The sequence below is a fragment of the Amaranthus tricolor genome, chromosome 10 (genome assembly GCF_026212465.1).
Source record: "Amaranthus tricolor cultivar Red isolate AtriRed21 chromosome 10, ASM2621246v1, whole genome shotgun sequence".
Lineage (NCBI taxonomy): Eukaryota > Viridiplantae > Streptophyta > Magnoliopsida > Caryophyllales > Amaranthaceae > Amaranthus > Amaranthus tricolor.
In genome coordinates, this window is record NC_080056.1 from 4324205 (window position 1) to 4349799 (window position 25595).

At 33.3% G+C, this 25595-nt stretch overlaps 3 protein-coding genes across 3 annotated transcripts; 1 reads left to right on the plus strand and 2 right to left on the minus strand.

The window, feature by feature from the left end:
• Window positions 1–954: 954 nt before the first annotated feature.
• LOC130825190 (uncharacterized) lies at window positions 955–9138 on the minus strand. The gene is made up of 8 exons (XM_057690298.1): window positions 9005–9138; window positions 6757–7170; window positions 6300–6417; window positions 3557–3872; window positions 2203–2275; window positions 2007–2097; window positions 1736–1815; window positions 955–1613 (listed from the first exon to the last, which is right to left on the minus strand). Exons 1-8 carry the CDS (start codon window positions 9047–9049, stop codon window positions 1479–1481), a joined length of 1272 nt encoding a protein of 423 aa, XP_057546281.1. The 5' UTR covers window positions 9050–9138; the 3' UTR covers window positions 955–1478.
• A 4777-nt stretch (window positions 9139–13915) lies between these two features.
• On the minus strand, window positions 13916–21682 carry LOC130825191 (serine/arginine-rich SC35-like splicing factor SCL28). Its single transcript, XM_057690299.1, has 7 exons — window positions 21504–21682; window positions 19747–19824; window positions 18096–18260; window positions 17904–17959; window positions 17759–17798; window positions 14991–15647; window positions 13916–14322 (listed from the first exon to the last, which is right to left on the minus strand). Exons 1-6 carry the CDS (start codon window positions 21638–21640, stop codon window positions 15008–15010), a joined length of 1116 nt encoding a protein of 371 aa, XP_057546282.1. The 5' UTR covers window positions 21641–21682; the 3' UTR covers window positions 13916–14322; window positions 14991–15007.
• Window positions 21683–23342: 1660 nt separating this feature from the next.
• LOC130825192 (histone H3.2) lies at window positions 23343–24053 on the plus strand. Its single transcript, XM_057690300.1, has one exon. It carries the CDS (start codon window positions 23491–23493, stop codon window positions 23899–23901), a length of 411 nt encoding a protein of 136 aa, XP_057546283.1. The 5' UTR covers window positions 23343–23490; the 3' UTR covers window positions 23902–24053.
• Window positions 24054–25595: the final 1542 nt, after the last annotated feature.

Below are 25595 nucleotides of genomic sequence, written 5' to 3' on the forward strand. Positions count from 1 at the left end.
ATTGTTTGATTAATCTTCCGATGTGGGATTGTTTTCTGGAACACATCAAAATAAATGAAACCAAAAATTAGCTCACGAATAGAGCACCGATGTGGGACTGATGTCCGCTCATCTTTGAAAGCAGTTAGCATCTCATCCATAAGTTAGCATCTCATCTTTGAAATACAACCGGTTCGTCTCATGTCTGCAAATAGCATTGTAAAGAAAATAAGAGTACCTTTTTTGAAATTTTTTACCCTTAATTTTTTTCCAGGTTAGTTAAACTGCTGAAAGACAAAATGGATGGGAGCAAAATTCTAATATTTGTGGAAACAAAAAAGGGATGCGATCAAGTCACAAGACAGTTGAGAATGGATGGCTGGCCAGCTCTGGCTATCCATGGTGATAAAGACCAATCTGAAAGGGATTGGGTTCTGGCTGAGTTTAAAAGTGGCAGAAGCCCTATAATGACTGCCACTGATGTTGCTGCTCGTGGTCTTGGTAGGATGATTGTGTGTTAGGAGTCTTGATTGTTGCGTTGTTGGTCTCGATTAGTGTCTTAGTAAAATTAGGCTTGCTAGCCGGCTGCTGTCCAGTTCCTGTCAAATATTTGTGGTTTGGCCGTTTGGGTGAGAGGCAGGATTGCAACGCTGTGACTTGCAAGGTTTTCTAGTTGGCTTCTGCTTTGTCTTACCAGTTACCACTTACGAGCGCAGATTTTTTTCTTCCACACACTTCTAGTCTTCAATATGGATGATAGGATGGATGCCTGTGGTCTCTCTGGTCACCATATTGCCTTTGATGGTAACGTATAGTCTTTGGGCAATTATTAGATGCTTCTGGGACAGTGTAGCATGATTTGTCCGCTAATTCGGAAGATTAATCAAACAATAACAAGTTTATATAGTTAGTTCATCTACTATTAAATAATTGTTTGAAGGTTAAAAAACAAGTTGCTCCAAAAACAAAATAATACAGCGACTTCAAGTTCAATACTATTAAAATTTAAAAAAAAAAATTTTTTTTTTTTTTTAAGTCGCTGTTACTAACAGCGACTTAGGGCCTTTTAATTTTTTTTTTTCTCCTCATTCGCTGTTACTAACAGCGACTTACCCGAGGCTAGGCTTGGATGTACGGAAGCTTATTTTGGGATATAAGTTTTTCCGAATCTTATATTCGGAATTAAATTGTTTATTTATCTTATTTTTTTCAATCTTTCCCTACACTCTAGGGAAAAATCTCCCAAGAGTCCAAGACACATTTACTTGTTATCGATTAATGCCCAATAATACTAACACATTTTTTATTTATTATTGAAATTATTTACATTAACACAATCAAAACTTGAAAATTACAATACGTTAATCTACCAGCCAGCCTTTCCAGCAATAGCAATATAAATGGGGGAACAGGGCAGGTTCTTGACAACAATAGGCAGTAGCAATAATGTGCCCACTAGTTTCAATTTCAATATACTTCTATTTGTGTTGATCTTTACATCATACATTGCTAGCGTTTTCAGCAGCACGAACCCTCCAATAAAATATATGAATATATAATGAGTTAAGGCTCAAAGCGATTGAAAATCCTAACACCGACGAAATCAGTAAAGAATAGACCGCATTCAGATGAAGCTGCAACAGAAACACAACATTGAGCTAGCAGAATATATAATTTTCAAACAGCCAAGTGAAATAGAAATTCGCATACTTTTAAGTATAGTCGAAAAAAGTAACAAAAAAACTCGGCAACTCACCACATTGTAGAAAAGACACAAGATTACGGCCACAAACGCAAACTCTACAGCTGCGTATGTCCATATGTACTCTCTAATCGCTGCAGTAAAGCAAGCCCGCATTAATACTTAACATAATATGCAAACAAACTCTTTGTTATCACTGACAAGGGTAGGGTTGCATATAACTGACCCCACAAACTCTGCCTAGGTGGAAGTTACTTAACATTGGGGTGACGGAATGTTGTATAATAAGCAAACAAGTTTGTGCTATATGTTAGAAATGACATACCTATGTTTACAGCCAATATTGATGCTACAAGGCCCAAAGTAAATGCAAATGGTGCGGCAATCACAATTGCTTTAGTCTTCAATTCTTGGATCTGCATAACATCGATTAGAAGGGGATAAGGGATGGAGTTTGGGCTTGTTTCTCAGCTTTTATAATAGGAGTGTTAGTGATACAGTAATAGTATGTCAGTCCTCACCAATAGCTGCTCAAGAAAAAAAAAGTAGCATATTGAACTAATTAAGACCAGCACCACGAAATCTTGCCAAGCGCTGCACAAAGAACATCAAGCACTTTACCAACACTAGTATACGCAGTATTAATAGAACAAGAAAATGACAACCGGTTGTAAAAAGCTCCATGGGATATATAGCTTTTGCTTCAATGAATCAGAAAAATCCAATAGCGGAACATGCACTTCCGAATGTTTTGAAAGGCAGAAAAAGGAGGCAACATTTCACTACCACAATTCATTACCCAATACCATTAAGTGGCTTCCACCTAGGGTAGGTTTTGGGAGGGTCGAATGTAAACTACAAAGAGATTGTTTCCAATTAACCATTGGCAGCAAACGTCATGTGCAACTTCACATAAATAAGAAATGCACATGAGTTAATGAGTCATCTTACTTTAGTCCATTATATTTAAAAACAAAGAACTATAAATCTTTAGACAATTTCATGTGCAATGTCATGAACAAAAAGGCAGAAATTGAGTGATACAACAAAAAAAATTAAATCTCACATGCAAAAACAACAAAATCCCAAAAAGAAGTAATCCTTTCATTTGCACCCCATGTAAATATTAAGTAGTAGTTGCACACGACAAATAACAAATGGGTGGAAGAAATAGATGGATGAGTTTAAAATAGATAATAACTTTGTGGATTAGATTAAAAGAGAATTGTGAAGACCATTACCAAAAGAGGAAAGCGGGCAAAGTAAGTGGGACAATCCTATATAGAAATTGGGTACAAATTATATGGGATGGAGGGAGCAATCATTTATTTAAGACATAAAAGTAGTTATTACAATAATCTAAAACTCTTTGAAAAGTAATATCCTAATCAAGTGACAAGAACCAATATTGCATAGTTTAGTTTTGAAAAGCATGAAAAAAACTGAGGTGCAAGGAAGACAACTGCGAGGAGCGGGCATGCACTCGAAGAGGAATTTGTTTTATAGCTCAAGAAAAACCCATTGGAATTTTTTTTTATTGTAATACTTTTATGTCATCTTAAAGCTGGGGTATTTTTTAAAGTACAAACAAAAGGAATGACAGGAGAGGGATCTGAACAAACAAGAAGAATGAAAAGAGGGCATGCACCTCAGCCCTCAGGTGTGCAACAGGAGTGCCTTGCAGTTGCCCCTCACATGTCTTAGGCACACCAATTTTTTGTCACTCTTACCTAGAGTTGCTCGAGACAATGAGGCCAGTGCCTCACCGCACCTTGCGTTTGAAATTAGAGATAAAGGTTATTGTATCCTTAGCAGCGCAACCAACTAATATAACATGGGTATATACAATCTACAGACTAACACATAGAAACTTACCTAATTGATCCAGAATTCACAGATTGGTGAATTCGCTCCTGCCTGTTGTTCCACTGAGCAGCAGAAGGCATTCTAAGCAAGGTCACTGGCAAATTATGAACCTCTTGCCCACAAACATCACAATTCTTATTTCTCCTAGTGCTAAACCACTTTACTGCACATTCTTCATGTATTAACTGAAGGGCACCTTTACAACTACACTCCATCTTAAGAGTATTTCCTTCGTCACAGGTATCAAAGCAGATCCTGCAAATTGCTTCTTCTTCAGGAATCTCCTCATCATTATCAGCACAAGGTGAAACCGGAGCTATCTGGTCTGATGAAGACAAAAATGACGTGCTTAGATAAAAAATATAAATTAAGATAACGTGAAACTGTAAAAGGCTAAAAGTACTCTGCAAATCAGTTTCTATCATAGCTTTTCCACACTAGGTGTCTTCAAAGGCTACATAAGTTCATTTCAATATGCTAAGTGTGGTGTCATCAAAGACAACATAAGTTGTTTTGTAAAACCACATTGCAGCTTAAGGGTTAGTCCGATTTCAAAAATTGGAGTCAAATTGTCCTTTTCAAAGGTTTCCAACTCAGTCAATTTATGAGAAGCCCATGAAAGCAACTGAGAGAGAGGGGAAGGGAAAGAGAGAGAACAAAATGACTACACATAGCTTGGGATAGATAATGTTCTACAGAGAATGAAGAAGATGGTGGAGAGTGGGAGACAGACCAATTGCTTAAATCAAAGCCCTTACATTGTATTTTGATGGGAGAAGGTGGAAGAACTGCCCCCAATTAGTTTGGAAGGTAAGGTTTTTGCCTTTTTGGAGTCGAAAAGAGGGAAATTACTTGAATAATATGAAGGGGACCACACAACAAAAGAGAGCCAATAAATTTTATAAAAAGGTGGGGTGCCACGAAGAAACTAGGATTGGTTGTTAGGAAAAACATAAAAGGTGATTGCGCCAGAACTTTTAGATTTAGTAAAGTAGTTGTTGGCCATTTTTCCATACTGATAAAAGTCCGGTCTTTTACCAATTATTTAAGGCATCACAAGAAAAATGACACCAATATTTGAACACATCATGAACTAACAAATGGTATGAGTTTGGTTGCCACACTTTAAGTTGTCTTTTGATTGTAAATCAAAGGAAACGAAGACAAATTAGACCGGCAGCTTCATACAGACCAGGGGCGAAGCCAGGATTTGGAATTAGGGGGGGTCAAATAGTCAATATACAAGCAAATTATTTACTATATAAAAACGAAGTAGTTAAATTATGAAAATATCATATACACTGAAATTAACTTGAATCATAGCAAAAATTATATTAAACAAATGGATCTGGAGCTTCCCTATGATTATCAATTTTGAAAAACCCAAATATTTTTATGACTATTATTCACCTAACAAGTCTCCAAAAAAAATTACTATTAAAATTAAGATATCAAAAATATAAACATACATTAAAAAGGACAAATGAAAATAACGAAAGATAAAGAGTAATGACATTATAATATAAATTTATTAGTTTATTAAAAAGAATGGTTTAGATTAGGATTATGTTATAAATATGTTACTCAATCCATTGAGCTATAGTAATTTTTATTATATTTTTGCACTCTTTAAACCATATATCATAAATTAGTAAGGGGGCCAAAGCTAAAATACAAAGGATCACATTTTCGGCAAGGGGGGCCGGGGTAGTTTTGCCCCTGATACAGACAATCTCAGAGAACTAGGCATCAGTGTTAGGGAAACAGAGTCCTTTCCTTCCGAAACTTAGCTCGTATCAATCCTCCAAATCCAAATATAACTTTAGAAAGACAGTTGAAAATTCCTGCAAATATAAGGATTTATACTGTCTAGAATCACTTTAAATAAATTATGTTTAGAGATGATGCCAACGTCAAGTCATCAACAATGACCACAAACAAGTTTGGATTCATGGTTAAAAAAACGTAAAGGCTATTACCTTTTTCAGTAAGATCAAGAAAAAACCTGAATATATTATATCTCAGATGCCAGACTGTGTAATGCTAGACAAAAAAGAACTCTGATACAGCTATGACAAATCGCGCGATGTGTTTGCAACAAGATGTGCTACATTACTGTGATTTTCAAGATCTACAAATAAGCATAAGAATCCAACCACCATCTGGTACTCTCATTGCAGGTCTGGAATAAAGAAAAAGGTTTGTTTACACTCGATGACAGGTCGCATTTGGGTCACCAACTAATAGCAAAAATGTGGTTTTGCAAAAGTCAAGATTTTGCACCACATATGGACACAACAGTGAGCACATCCTCGTTGAAGGTTGTGATGAAGAACTCCACATTAAGACCATAAACATGGGTCAATACGACAGCAAAATCATTCGAATTGACCACAAAATCGCTTTATGACCGTTAATGCAACGTGACTGAAACCTTATTTTTCCACTATGAATGAGAACTTAAATTTTCATTTCTCCTCTACATCCTAGACCTTGTCTCCTGCCAGTCAGCCCCTTTTCAAACCCCCACATTTCATCTCAAATTTCATTTTCGCTCTCCTGTGCTCCATGTTTATATCTTCTCAAAATAAATTCTCATCAATGTTTGCTCAGATATGAATTTTGAAGTTCAATCATGCATTGGGGAGAAAGGAAAATATAGAGGAATTTCATTTCTAAGCTGTTTCCAACTAATTTACAATAATTGAGATGCTAACGTAAATCAAAACAAGAAAAAAAGCAAAATAATTACCATCATGAACTTCAGACAGATTATGCATTTTACTAGTCGCAGATGGAGACCTCACAATAACAACATTTCTGCCTGGCACGGACAAAGACCTCGAGATGTTTTTGTTAATAATCCCTTTCTGTTCATAAAAAACTGAGTCAGAGGTTTTTCACTATTAACATGATTTCAAACAAAGCTGGTTAAAAGAACTTGAAGATGAATCCAAAGTTTTCAAATAAGCAACTCCTGATCGAGAACAAAATTAAGGGCATAATTCAGAACCTAAGGCTGAAAAACACAAGTAAACTTGAAGGGATTGAAAACTATTTCATGAATTATGAAAGTTTTCTAGGAAGAGTAACCAACTACACGAGTTGCAGAGGCTTGTTTATACTGACAATTTGCATCAACAGTTTAACACACAACATAAGTAGCAGACAACCATTCATATTAAAAAAGAAAGCATGAGAGAACCTACATGTGATGTCTCGTATTCGTTAATAGTTCTTGCAGAAGCAGGGGTAGTAACGGAAGGGAATGATCCAAATGTAGGTCCTGGAAGGGACGAACATCTTGTCCAGCTAAATTTGGACATAACTTTGGATAGTGTTGGACTTTCAACACCTGCTTGTGGTTCTAAATTTAAGAGGCGGCTTTTCTCACAGTCAGGTGGATTAATTTTCTTCTTGAAGCTTAACCCACGTAAAATACTTCCTGATGATGATGCAGCACATTTTGACGATACTTGTGATTGGAGTGATCCTTCACCATTGTGAAAATTGGCAAATATCACAGGTTTTGCAGGAATCTGAAGAGAAAGCTTCCCAATGTCCCGTTTTGAATCTGTATATGACTGTGCTTCACTGACAGTTTGAACATCGTGGGAGCTAACCTAGATTCAACATCCATTTCAATGAAACGCCTACGACTTATGCATAATCTCATCACGTTAACATATCATATACACATTAAAAACTGATTCAAGAAAGAAAAAGGCACCAGCAAACTTTGAGCAGAAGTTTTTGGGTATGAGAAATAACTCCAGCGTCCAAATAAACCAACTTTTTTGTAAAAAGTTCAATCGTAAATCATTATCCATGGGCAATTCCGAACGTTTAAAATGAGCATAGGAGTCCATGGATGTGTTTTGATTGAGCCAATCAATAACTTGAACCTGTTAAGCCTAATCAAATCACGGTATCTTGCTTTTTTCCTATTCGACTACAAATATTTCACAAATATCAAAACGGCCATTTTTTCAAGAAAATCAGATTGTCACAATGTTTAATCAAAGGTGAAACAAGTGTGAGCTAACTTTTTCAGAATGTAAAGAAGCCTAACAAACTATTCAGAAAAAACAGGTATTTAAATAAAAAAAAAATCAATATCCGAAAGGCTATTGATGTCTTCATACCAACCATCATCATCAGTGAACTAATTCTCTAATCCTCCAGGGACAATTCAACCCCACTGTCAAAGCCCCTTAATTCTCCAGAGATAACTCTAAGGTCATCCCCTATCAAGAAATAAAAACAATATATCCTTAACTTTTAATGAAGTATGCAATCAAATATTCTAATTGTTGATGTTTTGGTAACTCGAACTGGAAAAAGAATCAAGATGATGGGGCGATTGAGCAGCAAACGTCGAGTCGGCTTTTGATGGGTTTGCAATGAAAACAAGTCAGTGGTTGGTCTCTTGGATTCAGGGCTTTTCTAGAAGTAAAAGCCGAGTCGGAAATTCTAGAGAATGGGAAAAAGGCGAGTCGTCTTTACACGCTGACATGAAGCGGATTTTGCAGAACCTAACGCCAAGTTGGCGTTCCTTGGTCAGGAGAGAACGCCGACTCGGCTTTATGTGCGGCCGATGGTTATTAATTTTCTGAAACAGCTTTCCATGTTATTTTGTAACCTAATATCTTCTTTTGAGAGGGTTACTATATAAACCCCCTCTAATTAGAATTAGGTTCATGAGAGCAAGTGAAAACAAAGTGAACCACCATTGAGAGATTTTATTAGATTCATCAAGTAATCTCCATTTTAATAATGAAATTTAAGTTCTTAGCGCCTGTGAGCGTAGCTTTACACTGATAGTGAATCACGTTAAATTCTTGTGTGTTCTATATTGTTTGTTCTTGAATCTTTATTGTTTCTTTATTGTTTCTGGGATTTTTACTTCCTGTTGTCCGCACAAGACTAACTGTGATTAGACATCTTAATTTCAAAGTTCAAAGCAAATCAATAGACCAAGGTCCTAGTCTCCACTCTCCTACTCCCTCCGTTTCTTTTTGTTCTTCCCGCACAGTTTTACAAGAAAATTTTAAATCTCTAAATATCTCTAAATACACATAATAAAAAATTATAGAAAACACATAATAAAAAATATACATTAAGACGAATCTAACAAGATCTCACATACATATATTTTATCTTCTAAATATGTGTTAAAAACACTAATCAAATTTCTCTCCTTGACATAGAATATTCCAAATGGTAAAACAATGGAGGGAGTACATACTAAATTTGAAATCACTATAGCAGATACATCAAGTCTTGAAAACTATCATTACTGAATCGAACCACAACTAAGAGGCAGCTTAAGAGTTACTAGTAATTGATATTAACATGATCTTCAAAATCCAATAAACATATAAATCGATTCATAGACAAACCCTAAAAAATTGAGATAAAGAATTTACAAATCAAAGCAATTAAACCGAAAAAAACCTGTTGAGGATCTTGCTGAGCACAGTGTTCCGGAGGTTGTTGCATTGGAATGAAAAATTATTAGCAAACGACGAGAAAAGTTGGAGTGGCCATGATAGTAGTAGACAGTATATATGAGAGTCATAGTAGTTGTTAGTTGGAATGTTTTGGAATTTTTCGACTTCTTATTAATCATAAATAATCTTAATTTTAAAATTCTTACACAATAATATTGTTACTAAAATAATAATTAGTTTTTACAGGTTAATTGTTATAAAAAAATATTTAAATTAAAATTAAAAAAATCCAACTTAATTTCTCTTTTAAACTTTTAACACTTTTTAATTTTTTATAATTTAATTTTATATTTACTCTTATATTTATTTAAAATGTAGCAAGTATAATAAAAAAAATAACCTATTGTTTTTTCTCTCAAAAAACTTAACCATCGTTTGTCCTTTTATAAAATTTGAACATTACAAGTCACAAAGTCTTTCAAACGAAAAAAATATTGCTATTATTGGATTTTAATAGGATAAATTAAAAATATTATGAGGTAAAATTTATTTAAAAAGTCATGCTTATTTGATGGCACATGAATGTAATTAAATTCTATATGAAGTTTCAATTTCTACTACTTAGAAGTAATTTTTTTAAGATTGAAATTTACAATTGGCATGAAAATTTAAAATTAGTGACACTCTTCTTGTAATGGACTTCCTATATTTTGTGGAAATTTCTTTAATTATGTTTGCAATTAAATAATTATATTACACCTACATAATTACTAGACACTAGAAAGTGTAAATTTTATGAGGATTAAAAAGAAAATTTGAAAAAAATAAGATTATTTAACAATTTTATTCAAAAAACAAGCTTCGTTTAAATTTTATTCCCAAAATAAGTGTTCGTGTCTCCAAATCTAGGCTTGGTGTAAACTTGCACTTACTAACAGTGAAATGAAAGAAATGGTCAAAAATTTTGTCCAGGGTCAAGTTGTGTTACTAACGACATATCCCTTGACCTGGTTTGACTTTTGTTGATCTTTTTGTATGATTTAAACTAACTGTTGTAAAATTGAAAAATAGCCGTTATGAAATTGAAAATAGCCGTTGTTATTATGTTCTATAAATAACTCCATCATCTCCCTACTTCATTGTATCCAAAATTGTGTTGAATTTTCGAGAGCATTTTCCCTGTTTGATTATGATTGTCTGTATGTTTGTGATTAAATTCATACTGCATTCTTGACGGAATGATTCATCGCCGAAAACTCTGAGAAATGAGTGATAATACGATAAAAATATATACATCTACATATATATTACAAATTATACACAAAAGTCCAAATGTTACAAATATTGAATATGTACAAATGTTCAATATATACAAACAATATACTAATGCTAATCCGTGCGTCAATGGCCCACGGAGCAGAGTCGGGATGCCTGGTGTATATGGTCTCCACGTCGGACACCTAAACGCAAAGATTATATTAGCATAAAGTTAAAGTATAAAGGCATGTACATTCAAAATACTAAGTTCACTAACCTGGACATCCCATAGTACACTGCTCCTGTGATCCGCCTGCATCTTCAATACACTAGCGTCTCGAAGGACTGGAGCTGCTGGATCCATCTCTACTGCAATTCAACAATAACTATTATGGGGCTATGATTATACGTAAAAAGACTTAAGAAATACTCAAATTGTTTACTTATGTTATTTATTTGTTTTATAGTCTTTATGTTTATATACTCAAATACAGATATTGTTAACCTTAACATGCAAGTTCTAGTGTTGTGACCTTCACTACCACACCCAAGGCTCATTTGTATCTTCTAAGTTAAAAGTATCATTATTTGAGACTTGAATTTGAAGTTGATTGGGTTCATTAAAAGGAGAAGAGGAAGATGACATAATAGGATTTTGGGTTTCTTGGGTAGGGAAGGGCGTATGAGAAGGAGCGGAAGAAGTTACATTTAGGAATGCATTTGTTTCTACAACATTGACATTTTGATTCCCTAGGGGTACCTCTTCTACATATAACTCTAAAGAAGGAATAGAGGTAGACTTTGAATACTCCCACATTGCATCTTTAGCCTCCTCATCCTCAACCAGAAGAGCTAACAATTCTCCACTCATATTGTACTTAAAACTTACATTAACAGTACTTCTTGTAGTGTCAAAGCCAATCTTAGAGCATATAAGATGTTTATATTCATTCAAATCCATGTTTGAGTTGCATGCAAACAGTTTATGTCTTCCCTCAACATACTTAACATTGCTACTACTTGATCGAATTGAACCATTCCAAAAACATACAACAGTCACGCGAAATGAAGCCATTTCTACAACAATACGTACAAAATCAACATCACCATCAAGTTCATAAAAAAGCAAGTACATTGTTCAAAATTAGAGTTTGCATTCAAATATTCTCTACATTAAATTCAAACATTTTCTACATTAAATTCATGAACAAACAACCACATTACGAAAATCATAGCAAATAACAAGTACATTTGACATATTTATAGAGTTTAAGTATAAATGACCACTTTAAATGACATACTTTTAAAAAACTAAAAAATTTATAATAAAAAGGTACCTTAATAAGCTGTAGATCACCAAGGAGTAGTAATTTGCAAGTTTATGAACCTGCATTTAATTGAAACTTCATGAACAAATATAAACCCTAAATTTTCGAAAAAAGATAAAAAAAAAACAAAAAAATTATCACCTGAAGTGAATGTAGTAAGATGACGGAACTAATTGGTAGTACAAACTTGGAATTTGATGAGATTAATTGAAGGATTGAAGTTGATTTTAATGGTGGAAAGAAGAGGGAGATTTTCGTGGGTTATTAGGACTCTCAACGAAGTAAAGTGAAATGAGAAAGAAGGAGCTTCAGTAGAAATTTAGAACGCATGAAGTCGATGTTAGTAACAACGACTTAATAGTTTGACCAGTCAACCATTAAGTCGCTGTTAGTAACAGCGACTTGACTCTGGACAAAATTTTTGACCATTTCTTTCATTTCGCTGTTAGTAAGTGCGAGTATACACCAAGTCTAGGTTTGGAGGCACGGACGCTTATTTTAGGAATAAAGTTTGAACGAAGCTTATTTTTTGAATAAAGTTGTTAAATAATCTTATTTTTTTCAAATTTTCAATTAAAAACACCTAAACAAGCTTTAAATTTAGTGAAATCGAGTAATATCTAAAGATTTTCTCAATAATTCTTATACTCTTAAAATATTTGCGGCTTTTCTCGATAATTCTTATAAAAAATTTAGGAATTTTTTTAGTAATTCTTATAAAATTTATAAAGAAAATATAGTGAATTTAGATAAAAGATGAAAATAATATTTTATTAAATTAGAATGAGGAGAGAATTCGAACGAACAACTTATATGATTTGTCAAAAATAACAGTCATAACTAAACATTGATGAGTATTTCTTTAATAATGCTCCCTCCATTCATAAATAGTTAATTAGTCTTAAATTAATTTAATTAACCATTAATCTTAAATTAGTTAATTGATTAATCAAGTTTAGTTTTATTATGTTGTTTTTTCTTAATTATATGATGTGTGAGTAAACTTTATCTAGGGTTAGGGGCTTAATAGCACATTACCATGATTAGAGAATGATTAGGGTTTAGTAGTGTGATTATGACTTAATATGACCTATGGAAGGTGGTTAGGAACTTCATGTCCTTGGACGTAGAAGCTTGAGTTATGAAAGAGGAACAATCAATCCTAGAAGGTGTTTCTAACCTCTCTCAATAACTATCTATAGTCATCATTATCATCCAACTCAGTATATTCCGCTCTTAGAAAACTAAGGCTAGGGTCTGGGGAGGGAAGAACGGCGTCAACTCATACCCATAAAAGAGAGCACGGCCAAAGGAGTCCCCTGACTCGAGAAAGATAAAGAGACGCGAAAAGCACGAGCAAAACAACTTAAAGGCCTATAGACAAAAGGACCACTACAAAAGAGAACAAAGAACTAAAAAGAAAGGAAACAGTAAGGGACAAGGGGTTGAGGGTACTAAGAGGTCAAAGGACGAACATCAATAGTCTTAGACGTGGATATGACGTCTCCAACTGATCCTATCCCTAATCAGATCCGCAGAGAGGTTTAAATCCTACAAGTCTACTCTTATTTGCTCATTCCATAGTGCTTTCTACCTCAACTCCTCTTACCCTCTACTATAATGCTTTCTACCCTCTTCATCTATCTATAGTTATCTATAGTGAACTTTATAATTTTGAATAAAAATGTTGGTGTATTCTCTTCATCTATCTATAATTATCTATAGTGAACTTTATAATTTTGAATAAAAATGTTGGTGTATTCTTACTCCTTGATCATAAATTATGGTCAAGGAATCAAGAATACACCAACGCTTTTATGGTCATATAAATTTTTAACCATGCTTGATTGCGAGTTTTTTTTTTTTTTTTTTTTTTTTTTTTTTTTTATGTTAAATTGGAAGTGATGGCAAAAATTTGAGGCCTAGAAGTCATGACTCTTAATCAAGTTATCCAATCCTGAATCCTTGATTTCTTGCTATAGATTATTAGAACTTGTTTTATGTAACCGAAACGAATATACAAAATTCCATTTGATCACGAAGTTTTCAAATAGTTTCTAATCGTTATAGTTCCTTTGCAAATAGTACGACCAATACTTGATATAAATAAAGATCATGTTGACCCATGTTTTATTATGAAGTAACTTAAGACCTCTTTTCCTCTCCCTAATATAATTCTAATCATGACAAGCTCTTCCTCAAGATATGTTCCATAGAACCATTAATCTATATCAAATTAGTAGCTATACATATTTTCCTTGTCAATTTTAAGGTCTTATATAAGATGATCTCACCAAGAAATACGCCTCATATATGAGTTAAGTAGCCCATTTATACACACTATGAGAATATGAGCTCCTTATTTAAGATCATCTCACCGAAAGACAATATTTCACAAGAGTACCTCTTCAACATATTATTTGTACACAAACCATTCACTAATAAATCAACTACTAAAAAGTTGAGTTCAAAGTTCTAATATCATATCAAACAGGAAATATGATGTTTACAGAACATTATCCAAAGACCTGGATAAACAAAAAAAACTAAGAAAAACTAAAACAGCAGTAAGAACTCCGAATTCAGTAGAACACTTGATATTAAATCTTTAGTCTTGACCACTAGTAAGTAGTACACAAAATAGTGTTTAACCACTAGTTTGTCTCCGTTGAGATGTACAGAATGATCAGCGAACAGAGAGCAGAGAACATCCTGTATGATTGATTATAAACGGGGGCTGCAAAACAAAAAACGCTAGTTACCATCCTACTCATGTCTCAAGTACTGAAGAATAGTTTAAACAATACATAGAGATGATCAGATAAGACGTGAAGTTGTAAATGACAGTAGGACAGATAAATGCTTTTTTTTATACCGGTCTACTGGGTGCATTAGATGTCATAAATTATGTTTTAAAACATCAAATCAGAATTCCGTTAGTTTAAATATGTCGGCAAGCATGTGTATTTAGTTTCGTTGCCCATGATATGATCAATGTGATTGTTGGATTATACTAGTGTACACATCCTATGGCATCCAGGGTCCCTGTAGGAGAGCCCATTAATGCAAAGCATTACGTACCATTTCTTACGGACAGGAGTTCATCCAATCTATTTCATTCAACACATTATATATGCATCAAGTAGAAAGCAGTTAGCCTGTTACCAGAGCACCCAAAGCAACAGGGATGTTTACTTTATAACATTTCTGTATGTTTAAGTGTACAATATAGGGTACTAAAACACCTTCAAAATTCCGAATACGACTCAAGCATTAATTTCAACATCTGACGGGATCATCAAAAGCATATAAAAATACAAAATATATGATTCCAAGTCAAATATATGAGAGCAAGTACTCAAATCAGAAGCTTTGCCGAAAGTAATGGACAATGGAAGGTATTACCTGTACATGTACAATGATTAACGAGTAGGGGACACACCGACAACATTCATCTTAGAGCTCACCAAGCTGTTTGAGGCCAAGTCCCCTTCCCATAAAGGGCTGCTGCCATTCTTCTCTGGACTTTTAGATCTATGCTTCAAACTCTGGCTCGTTTCATAATCTGAATATGATGGATCATCCAGACCAGATATCTTGGGACTTGAGTTGACTTTCCCGTCAAATTGTACAGCTGTTTCCCTGGGACTAGAATAGCACTTGTTGGACTTATAGTCATAGTCATCATCAGGAGAAGAAACTTCCCTTGAAATAGGATCCCTCTGCTTTGCCTTGCCCTCCTTTATGACGGGTGAATCTTTTCTTGGACTAACAGATCTACCAGATGATTTGAGTTGTTTGCTATGATGAGGAGAAATCTCCCTTGAATTAGGAGATCTCCTTGACATTCGGTAGTCATCATCATTAGACCTCTCTGTTAAACTACGAGACCTCCCAGTTGACTTGTACCCCTTCCCATTGCCCGGCGATGTCTTTCTTGAATTTTGGAATCTACTTGTCCTGTCTTCTCTTTCATCAGGAGATCGATCCCTTTGGCTGAGGGACCTTCCAGTTGACCTACGGTATTTCTCATTGCGAGGAGAATGGGACCTGGAAACAGATCTAACAACAAAATACCTTTGAGAAAAAGTAAATAAACAGAGGATGCAGAATGCAACATGAAAATGTTGGAATAGTCACAGCATCTAAGTCTAATCAAAACCATAATAATTTTTAAACTCACTGAAATGTCAAATAGCTTCGTCGTATGCTATCAAAAAAATACAGCACAACGGTGAAAATTAGCATCTTTTAACAAATCCCTCAAAAAAGAAACAGGGTCTTTACCTGCGCCATTTCAGAAACTCCGAACAAAATATGAAACTTTCATCCAATGTAATGTTTAAGCTTTAACTGATGTAATGATTATCAGCATCCAAAATATGGCTCTGTTTGCGCAACTTTCTAATCAAACTATCTTGGAAAATCACATCATATCTCTTACTGGTAAAGTCTTTTGAATAGCTTTCCTTCTCTGAAGATGAATTCTTTCATTCAGCCAACTATAAGCTTTAAATTCTTTCTTAACTGGATAGTATGCAAAAATCAAGACAAGAAATTCAAAAATTCACATGAGACAAAGAAACGCTTTCTTTTGGATCCACCTACTTAAACACTATTATTAAACAAACCACTACATATTGAAATGTCGCACCTCGTGAAGCAAGAAACCAAAAGGTAGAGAACCTTTAAAAGAGAAAATATTGATATCAGAGGTGTTCATTTGAATCATCGTGTTGATTTTGGGTCAAGCATTTCTGATTGGTTCAAAATCAAATCATATGTCCACATTGGTTTCAAATAATTTCAAATTCATTATGAAGTCTAGTTCGGTTATAAGGTAATGTCGAATTGTCACGTCAATTTTGAACACCTCTAATCGATACATAACTACAAGGCTTTTCATTTCCAACATCACCAACACCTAAGCCATATACTTTTTCTTTTATCAAATTGTCAATCAGTTTTTATTTCTTAACGAAACAACTTGAGTTTTTAAGAATATTACAAAGACAACTATATTAATTCTTTTGAAATGTGCTAAAATTCTCATGAAGAAAAATCCTTATCTGATGAAAAGTCCATAGTGTTTCCCCCCTTTACTGAAGCAATTTACTCTATTTAAAGGCTTTAATGCTTGTGACACTAATAGAAAGCTTGAGTTTAGCTACAATAGACATGATGTTTGCCAGACATTTTAATGAACATCCTACAGGATACTATTAGTGTGTGTTCATATAACTATGTTCATATCACAACTACTATACTATTAGTGTGATATTAGTTACAGCCTAAAGGGGATTGGGGTTTTCATTGAATGAGGGGAAATGAGAGCGAAATGGTGATTCAGAAAAACGTGTAAGAACCAAGATATATAAGATAAATGGTAGGTCATAAAGAAAATGATGAAAATCGAAAGTGAACTAAGTCAATTGATACAGAGGGAACAAAAAGCATGGAGTAATGAACTCAAACCTAGTTGAAAAGCATTGGACTTTTTATGAAAATGAAAAAAATAATAAGATTGTCCTTGTTTGCATTTGCATTGCCATTAACTCATTATCAAGGCCACCTTAATTTCAAAAAGTCCACAGCTGCAGCTATGTACTTCCATGAAGCTCAGGACGAGTAATTACAGAAATAGAATCTCAAAATGGAGCAAAAGCACAGGAAAAGGCGTATATGGAGCATTTTTTGAATTATACTTTACAACCAACGCATTTTTCCTTGGGCATAGTAGCAGAAATCATCAATAACTTAAATACCTCGTGCATTTAGAAAGAAAGAAAGTTTTACACTCAACACATTAACAAGAATATGTTTCGTATCAACATGAGATAATTAAGTGTTAATGTGCTATCTTTAAGCAATTAATGACTCCATGATCAATTAATTTCATAATTTACAAAAAAGCAATGAATGCAAAACCAAGAATTGGTATATGCTAGAAGCAGATAAACTATCGGCCTATGTTCGTTTAGCTCATAACATCAGACATCACTAAAATTGTATTTAATTGACAAATCAAGGCAAAATAAGCATTTTGGAAATCACTAAAACTGTATTTAATTAAAGAATCAAGCAAGGATAAGCATCCTGAAAACAAGGAAACAATAACACAGCAATATCATCGCCCAAAAGAGCAAGCACACAAGATGAAAAAAATTTCACACCTAGAATGACGCCTTCCTTTAGCCGGTGACCTTGAGTATGCTGCAGAAAACATGTAACATATTTTACTGAATAAAGACCAACAAGACAAAACCATAAGAGTCCTGTTACAAGGTTTCATATCATAAAGTAAACTTTTATACTAACAGTGATATCGGCGCCTTGGTGATGGTGATCTTCTCCTCCTCCGTTCATATCTGTCACTATATAAGTGTGATACAAGAACCAATTTAACTCAACCATATATAAACAAAAAAATATGTGGGAAAATCATATTAGATCTCCCAAAGGTAACGCGAGCATAAATGATTCAGAAAGTAGAGAAAAAACTATGCCTACCTTATATGTGTACTCATACGCATTTCTTTAGGAGTTTTACGATTTTCCTCGGCGTAAACAATGCGTATCTCACGTCCACCAACAATTTTATTATTGAGTCGATCCTTTGCTTCAGCTGCATCTTCAGGAAAGCGAAATTTTACAAATGCAAAGCCTCGTGGCTCCCTGAAATAATTTGTAAAATTTTAAAAAAATGACGTGAAAGTATCTTGAATAAAATGGTAGTTGCTTCAAAATTGCCAAAGGCCTCCTTAATGGAATCACAGGATGAAACAACATCCAATACATGCATTTTTCATTACTATAACAAGGTATCCGATACTAGATTATAATTCTGGAATCAACATATGTGAAAGCTAAACTAAACGCAAGGTATCTATCATTGACAAAGAGTTAATAAGATAATTTATAATTCTTTATTAAGATACTTTGATTGTTTTGTAGTTTTTTATATGAATCAAAGAAAAGTAGCAAAAATGGTTGTCTAGGGAATAATTATATACTTGTTATGTAAATACTAGCAAGTGTTTCACATTATAATGTTTTTGAAGAGCTCTACTAAAGTCTCGTCGTCCCTGTAAAGTGGCACCCTTTGCTTTTTGTTGTATTTTTAGTGGAAAGGGGAAGTAGGTTAAAGATTAAAACAAAATACAAACAACAGATGGCAAAATAAGTGGTTAAGGAGGAGAAGGAATAAGTTAGTAGATAGAGATTAAAAGAGAACAAGTGTAACCTTTGTCATTAAAGGAAAGGGCACAAATTGAGTGGAACAAACTAAAACGAAAAAGGTGCAAATTCAAATGGACAAATGGAGTAGCAATTTTCCTATGGTCTCGAGAAAAGTTACAAGGCATTCTAAGCCAAAAACTTTATAAAAAGAATTTCAAAAAATAGGTATTTTGGTGTGTACATATTGCTAAATGTTGACCAACTACCAAACTGCGCCCAAGGTAGGCCAGGAGGTGCCTTAGTGCGCCTTGCACATTTTAAAACTAAGGAGGGAATCAAAATAAAGGGGAAAATTATATAAATGTGAAATTATAAGAGTAGAAATAAATTTGTGTTAAATTATTTCGATAGTGACATTTAATTTTTGGAAGTGCATAAGTCAATCGACAACTTATAATTATATTTCATCAAGCAATATTTTAATACAACAATCTCAAAATTAAGCTTTCCACCATTAATTTAACTGCCACTCAATTCACAATGGAAGACATTCTAAAAACTTAAGACGATGAATGAAAAGGTATCATTTGGCACTTTTAGCAAAGACTGAATGACTTAAATCAAATTTAAAAGACCCCTCAACACAATTGATATAATTACATGATCGTCCAGAAAGTCAAATGAGGACAAAACATAGTTTCCAATAAACTTTATTGTTCCAAACTAAAATATATATTTAATTACATGGCCTGCCACAAAACATAATTCACAATAGAAAACATTCTAAAAAATTAAAATGACAAATGAAAAGGTACCATTTGGCACTTTTAAGAAAGGTTGAACCGAATCAACACACTTGATTTAATTACATGATCATCCAAAAAATCAAATGAGGACAAAATATAGTTTCTATTTAAACTACAATATATAAAGGCCAGCATATAATATTTTACACACGTCAAAAGAAATATTAAACACATACCCTGTATAGTAGTTCTTTGGTAGGTAAACATCCTTCACGGGACCATATTTTTCAAAAGGAATCCTAAGGTCCTCGGGCCTATAAAAACACACATAAAACGCAATTGTTATCTTAAATAATATAAAAGCACACAAAAATTTTCAAGGTGGAAATGTTCCTTTCACTTCCTCCTCTAGAACGTCGTCAAGGTAGATATGGAGAAGGAGAACGGGGATGAAACACATGGGAAAGAAGTTGATGATGATGATCTTGATTGTGATGATATTATGATACCTCAAGAAGGTGTAGATGTTCCTTCCACTTCCTTCTCTAGGAAGGCCACTACTCCTAAGAAGGACATATTGCCAACTTAGTTTTAAGAGGCCCGAGGCGCATCAAGGTGCAAAAGGTCTTTTTTTCGAGGCGCGAGGCGAAGGTGCGGTCTTCTCGTATGCGAGGTGCACAATTTCGCTAAACACATGTAATTCATATAATTACAACATACAAGTTAGATAAACACTACTTTAGCACATAAAGTCATAAGATAATATAGTTTTAAGTTGACCATATTCTCTTCAAGGATCCAAAGGATATGAAGATGGTGCAGGAATTAAAGTAATTATTGTGAAATAAAGGCGCTTTTTCTCATTTGAATTCAAATAAACTATTTCGTTAAAGGTAATCCAGTAAATCAAGCAAAGATTAGTATTTTAGTACCTAGAACTTATAAAAAAAAAAAAGAAGCAAAAGCAAAAATATAAGGCAACCTACAAGAGGCGTACAAGGCGCGTGCTTCTCCCTCAGTCGTGCTTTTGAAAACCAAGGGCATACTTTTTTGCTAAATAATTTCATATAGTTTTAAAACATATATAGTACTTAAAACACCATGACAATCATATTACAATATCAACAAGATGGTAAAGATTAATTTAGCACAAGACTATTATAATAAAAATATAAAGAACATTCAAAGTTATTTTCTTCTTCTTAACTTGCTTATCTTCTCTATTCTTTTAAAGAAATAGTTTCTCGAACTTCAAATTCAACTGAATTTTGGTTTCAAGTTTTATTTATTTTTCAAAAAATACAAGCTTTTATGTTAGTTACCCAGAGGCGCACCAGGTGTAAGCACACCAAGGCGCACGCGTCTTGTAGTGGTCTTCGCCTCGCCTTACCAAGGCGCTTTCAACCGAGCCTGAGCTCAAGGCACAGAGGGAGGCACGCCTTCTAAAACTAAGATCGCCAAGAGTGCAAACAACAAGCATTGCACAAAGGAGACCTAAGAGAAAAGTGAAGGCTCACATACGTTTGGGATATGAGGATGATCATCTAGGTTGGGCAAGAAAGAAAGTACAGTGTCCAATGGAAGTTCCAAAGAAACTTAATTTTGAGGAAATGGCAGCTTATGCTCTTTCGTTTGCAAATGACATAATTGATCTAGAGTCATCTTCATACAATGAAGCCATGGAGTGTAAAGATTTCAGGAAATTGCAAACGGCGATGTAAGCAAAAATTCAATCTCTTCTCAAAAATTAAACATGGAAACTTATATAAGGAGACCAAGAGGGGCAAAATTCCGTCACATTGATATTAGGATTTTCCCCACCTTCTATATTTGTGTGTTATTAATTCAGTTTTTGCTATCCTTTATTCAATCTTTGTTGAGAAACTTTAATCATAATTGCCATAGTACTCTAACAATCTCCAATAATCAGATTGACAAAAGAAATATAACGAAAGAATGAGAAAAAAGAGAAGAGGACTGGGAAGAAAAGTACCGAGTATCAAGGGCGACGTTGCGAACAAGGAGACCACACGGAGGAGGAGATTGACGGCGAGGATGAAAGTCTTCATGACGGTTCCTACGACTGCGCAGTGGTGTTCGGCTTCTGCTTCGACTTCTATGCTTCCCCATTTTTTCCTCTTACAGATATGTTTGAAACCCTAACCCTAATCTGTTTGTTGGATACTTATAAAAGTTTTGGTGCACCTCCTTTTCTAAAAGATATTGTTTTTTTGTCGATTAAAAATATGAGTAATGTTTTTTTAAAATGGTTGCATGTTAATAGTATGGATTAAGTTTATATAAAATTTTTTTTATCATGTTTTTATTGTATATATGTGTTATTTTTTGGAGAAAATGTAGCAAATAGTAGAATAAGATGGCCAGCACGCGGATAAAAGGTGGTTCGATGTTAACTACAGTTGAACTTGTGTAATGGGTCGAATAAAGGTCGATCTTCTAAAGTTTTTAATACATATTTTTAGTGTTTGAGTTATCCTAACGTTGAAATAAAACTTTTATACCTTGAAATTACTATTTTAAGTCTTAAATTTGGTATTTTAAGTTCTTAAAATTGATTTTTTAAGTACTTCAAGTGTCAAATCAAAAGCCATAAATTTAATTTTTTAGTTTTAAAATTAATAACATATAATAATTAAAATAGCTCAATAAAACGCATCTCACGAATGAGACATGAGTTTTGTAATAGTGAAAAACAACACTTAAACAATTACAAAACTTACATCTTACAAAGGGTTCGAAGTTGTAGATCCATTTGGTTTAATGACACAACTTTAAGTTTTTTCCCTTTGAGCGTCGATTAATTTTGTCATATGATAACACTTTTTATATTAACATCTATTATATGAGCGTAAAAAATTAGCACGTCGATCGTGAAAGATTATCACAAAAATAAATCAAATTAATAAATAAAAATGAGTATATACATGAAACGAAAAAAATAAAGTTTGTGAAAGACTATTAGTCAATTAGAGAGCATGTGAGAAAATACAAAAAATGAAGTTACAAAACTAAAAATGACCCAACATATTGATCATTTGGTTGACATTATTACTTTCTCTTTTTTTTTTTAGATTTCTAATTTTACTTTTAATCTTTAACTTAAATATATTCAAATATGATATTACTTTATTATTCTCAATACAATGATTATTAATATTAAATTTTGATAAATTTTAATTATATATAAATAAATATAGTAATCATTAAAATATTACCATATAGGTGTAAAAAAGTAAATATGACTACTAGAAATAATATGATAGAGTAATATAATTATTAAAATTTTTTTAAAATACATGTTTATATACTTGTTTTGTTGACAAAACGATGAGAAATTCAATTGTTAAGTTATAGTTCATGTGAAATACCAAATTCATAAGAACCATGAAGTCATATGTTTCAAACGAACTCAAAGTAAGAGTATTTTATAAGATATCTGATGTTAAAAATAGTCGTGCGTTGTTTGGTCGAAATCATTCCTCTTCGAATTATAAATTCATGAAAATTATAATTATTCTCGTGAAAAATTGTCATATATAAAGACGACCTCAAAATAAATAGTAAATGTTATCATAATAATAATAATAATAATAATAATAATATCCTCTTATTCAACAATTGGGGTCAAAAATTTCATTGAACCAAAAGTAACTAAATAAATAGCCTTGTTTCACACAAACTCCTAATTCCCAAGTAGAGAATACGTGGCAGTAGAATCGTATTAGTACACGGCTAGCGATCCGTGTGTTTGTCCATAACCCACATCCAACCGTTAAATCTTAAAAAATCCAACGCCTCAAATAAACCCAAACAAAATTTTCAATCACCCGCCTTTTACCTTCTTTATAAAACCCACATCCTTCCCTTCTCCTTCCATCACAAACTCAAAACTTCAAAAACTTTTCCTAAACCCAAGGTTCCCTCCATTAATTCACCATCAGAAACCCTAATCTCCATTAATGGCTCGTACAAAGCAAACCGCACGTAAATCAACCGGAGGAAAGGCTCCAAGGAAACAGCTAGCGACAAAAGCTGCTCGGAAATCGGCACCGGCAACCGGAGGAGTGAAGAAACCTCACAGATTCAGGCCTGGAACAGTTGCATTGAGGGAAATCAGGAAGTATCAAAAAAGTACTGAACTTCTGATTCGTAAGCTTCCATTTCAGAGATTAGTTAGAGAAATTGCTCAAGATTTCAAAACAGATCTTCGATTCCAAAGCTCTGCAGTTGCTGCGCTCCAAGAAGCGGCTGAAGCTTATTTGGTTGGATTGTTTGAGGATACTAATTTGTGTGCTATTCATGCTAAGAGAGTTACTATTATGCCTAAGGATATTCAACTTGCTCGTAGGATTCGAGGTGAGAGAGCTTAGTTGTAATGTCTGATAGGAATCGGTAGTGATTTTAGTAACTAAATGTAACTGAATGGAAATTAGATTTTGAGGTTATTTCGTTCGTTTGTTTGAACCTCTGGTTTTGTGACATTTATGAATATTAAAGAAGGTTTGAGCAATTACTGTTCTAAGTTTGGTTTGTGAATCAGAGCAGGTTTAATTGAGAATTAACAGGGTTTTTTTAGTAAACAGTTGTAATATTTCTTCAATTTTTTTTTTCTTGGTAATTTTATCTTAATTCCTTTGTATTTTTCCTGGTTGATTGTTTCAAGCTAGAAGTGACAACATATGTCATTTACGAGTCAATCTCTAATTTGATGACAATATGACTTTTATTCAATGTATATTCCTCTATCTTTTAGAAATTAGAATAACAACAAAAACTTATGTATAATTGTGTTAAATCAAAAGAATAGAGAGATTATTAAAGTACTTCCTTTGTTTTTTCACTCATACCAAACAAATTTTTATATTTCTTTTTATTTGCTTTACATGTGTTTTTTTATCATTATTCATCAACACTTTTATTATATGATTTGCTTTCAAACTTTAAGTTACAATATAGTCATTCGTGTTATTGTAAATTTTATTAATATTATTTTTTTATAATTTTTACTCAAATACTATTAAAAATATTTAATATTGAATACGTATATTAGTAAATGTGTTAACTAAATGGGACAAGTATAGAGAATAGGAAGGTGTATTGTTTATTATTATATGATATTTTCTTTGTTTTAAAGTACTTTTACCAAATACACTTTTGCAATTCAATGCGTTTGTCGGATTAATTATATCTAAAGTTATACATAACTAAATATTATATATTATGAAAATATGCGACGGGATAAATAAAACATGATTCCACATGATTTTTTTCTCGTGTAATAGTTGAAATATGTAAATTAATATAAAATTATGAATGGTGTAAAAGTTGTTTTGGTACGAGTAATATGGAACGGAGGAAGTAACATATTGTGTTTATTATATAAAAAAATAGTCATGTGAGATATTGTTTTATTTCTTTCGCTAAATATATTTGTAATAATAAATTTTTATAATTTTTAGTTGTATTTAATTCAAGATGTAATAAGGCAATTGCATTGAATGTTTTGGCGTTGTAAAGTATTTCCTCCGATCCGTTTTAGTCGCTACATTTGTATGGGCACGGTTATTAAGAAAAGTGATTGACCTACACTGTAACTGATTGTTTACTCTATAGAGTATAATATTTTATTATTGTTAATTGAAAAAGAAAAAGGAAAAATAGGTTGTTAGATTACTTTATAGAGTATAGTATAGTATTTTATTATAGAGTATAGAGTAGGATAAAAATAGGGGTATGTAGAACTTTAAATGATTGTTTTATTACTAAAAACTGAAATGTAACAAGTATTATAAAATTGTCAAAAATAAAAAATATAACGAAGTATTATGAAACGGAGGAAGTATGAAGTAAGTATAATTGAACAAGCGGTGTCCGTTTAAGAGAATGCATTAATGACAACTAGGGATGGTCATGGGGCGGGTCTGGAGCGGGTCTGACCAGATCCGGACCCGGACCCTTTTATTTTTTTTGGATCCAGACCCTAAGGGTCCAAAATTTTCAGACCAAGACCCAGACCCTACGGATCTGACTGGGTCTAGGGTCCTTAATGGGTCTTATACAAAGT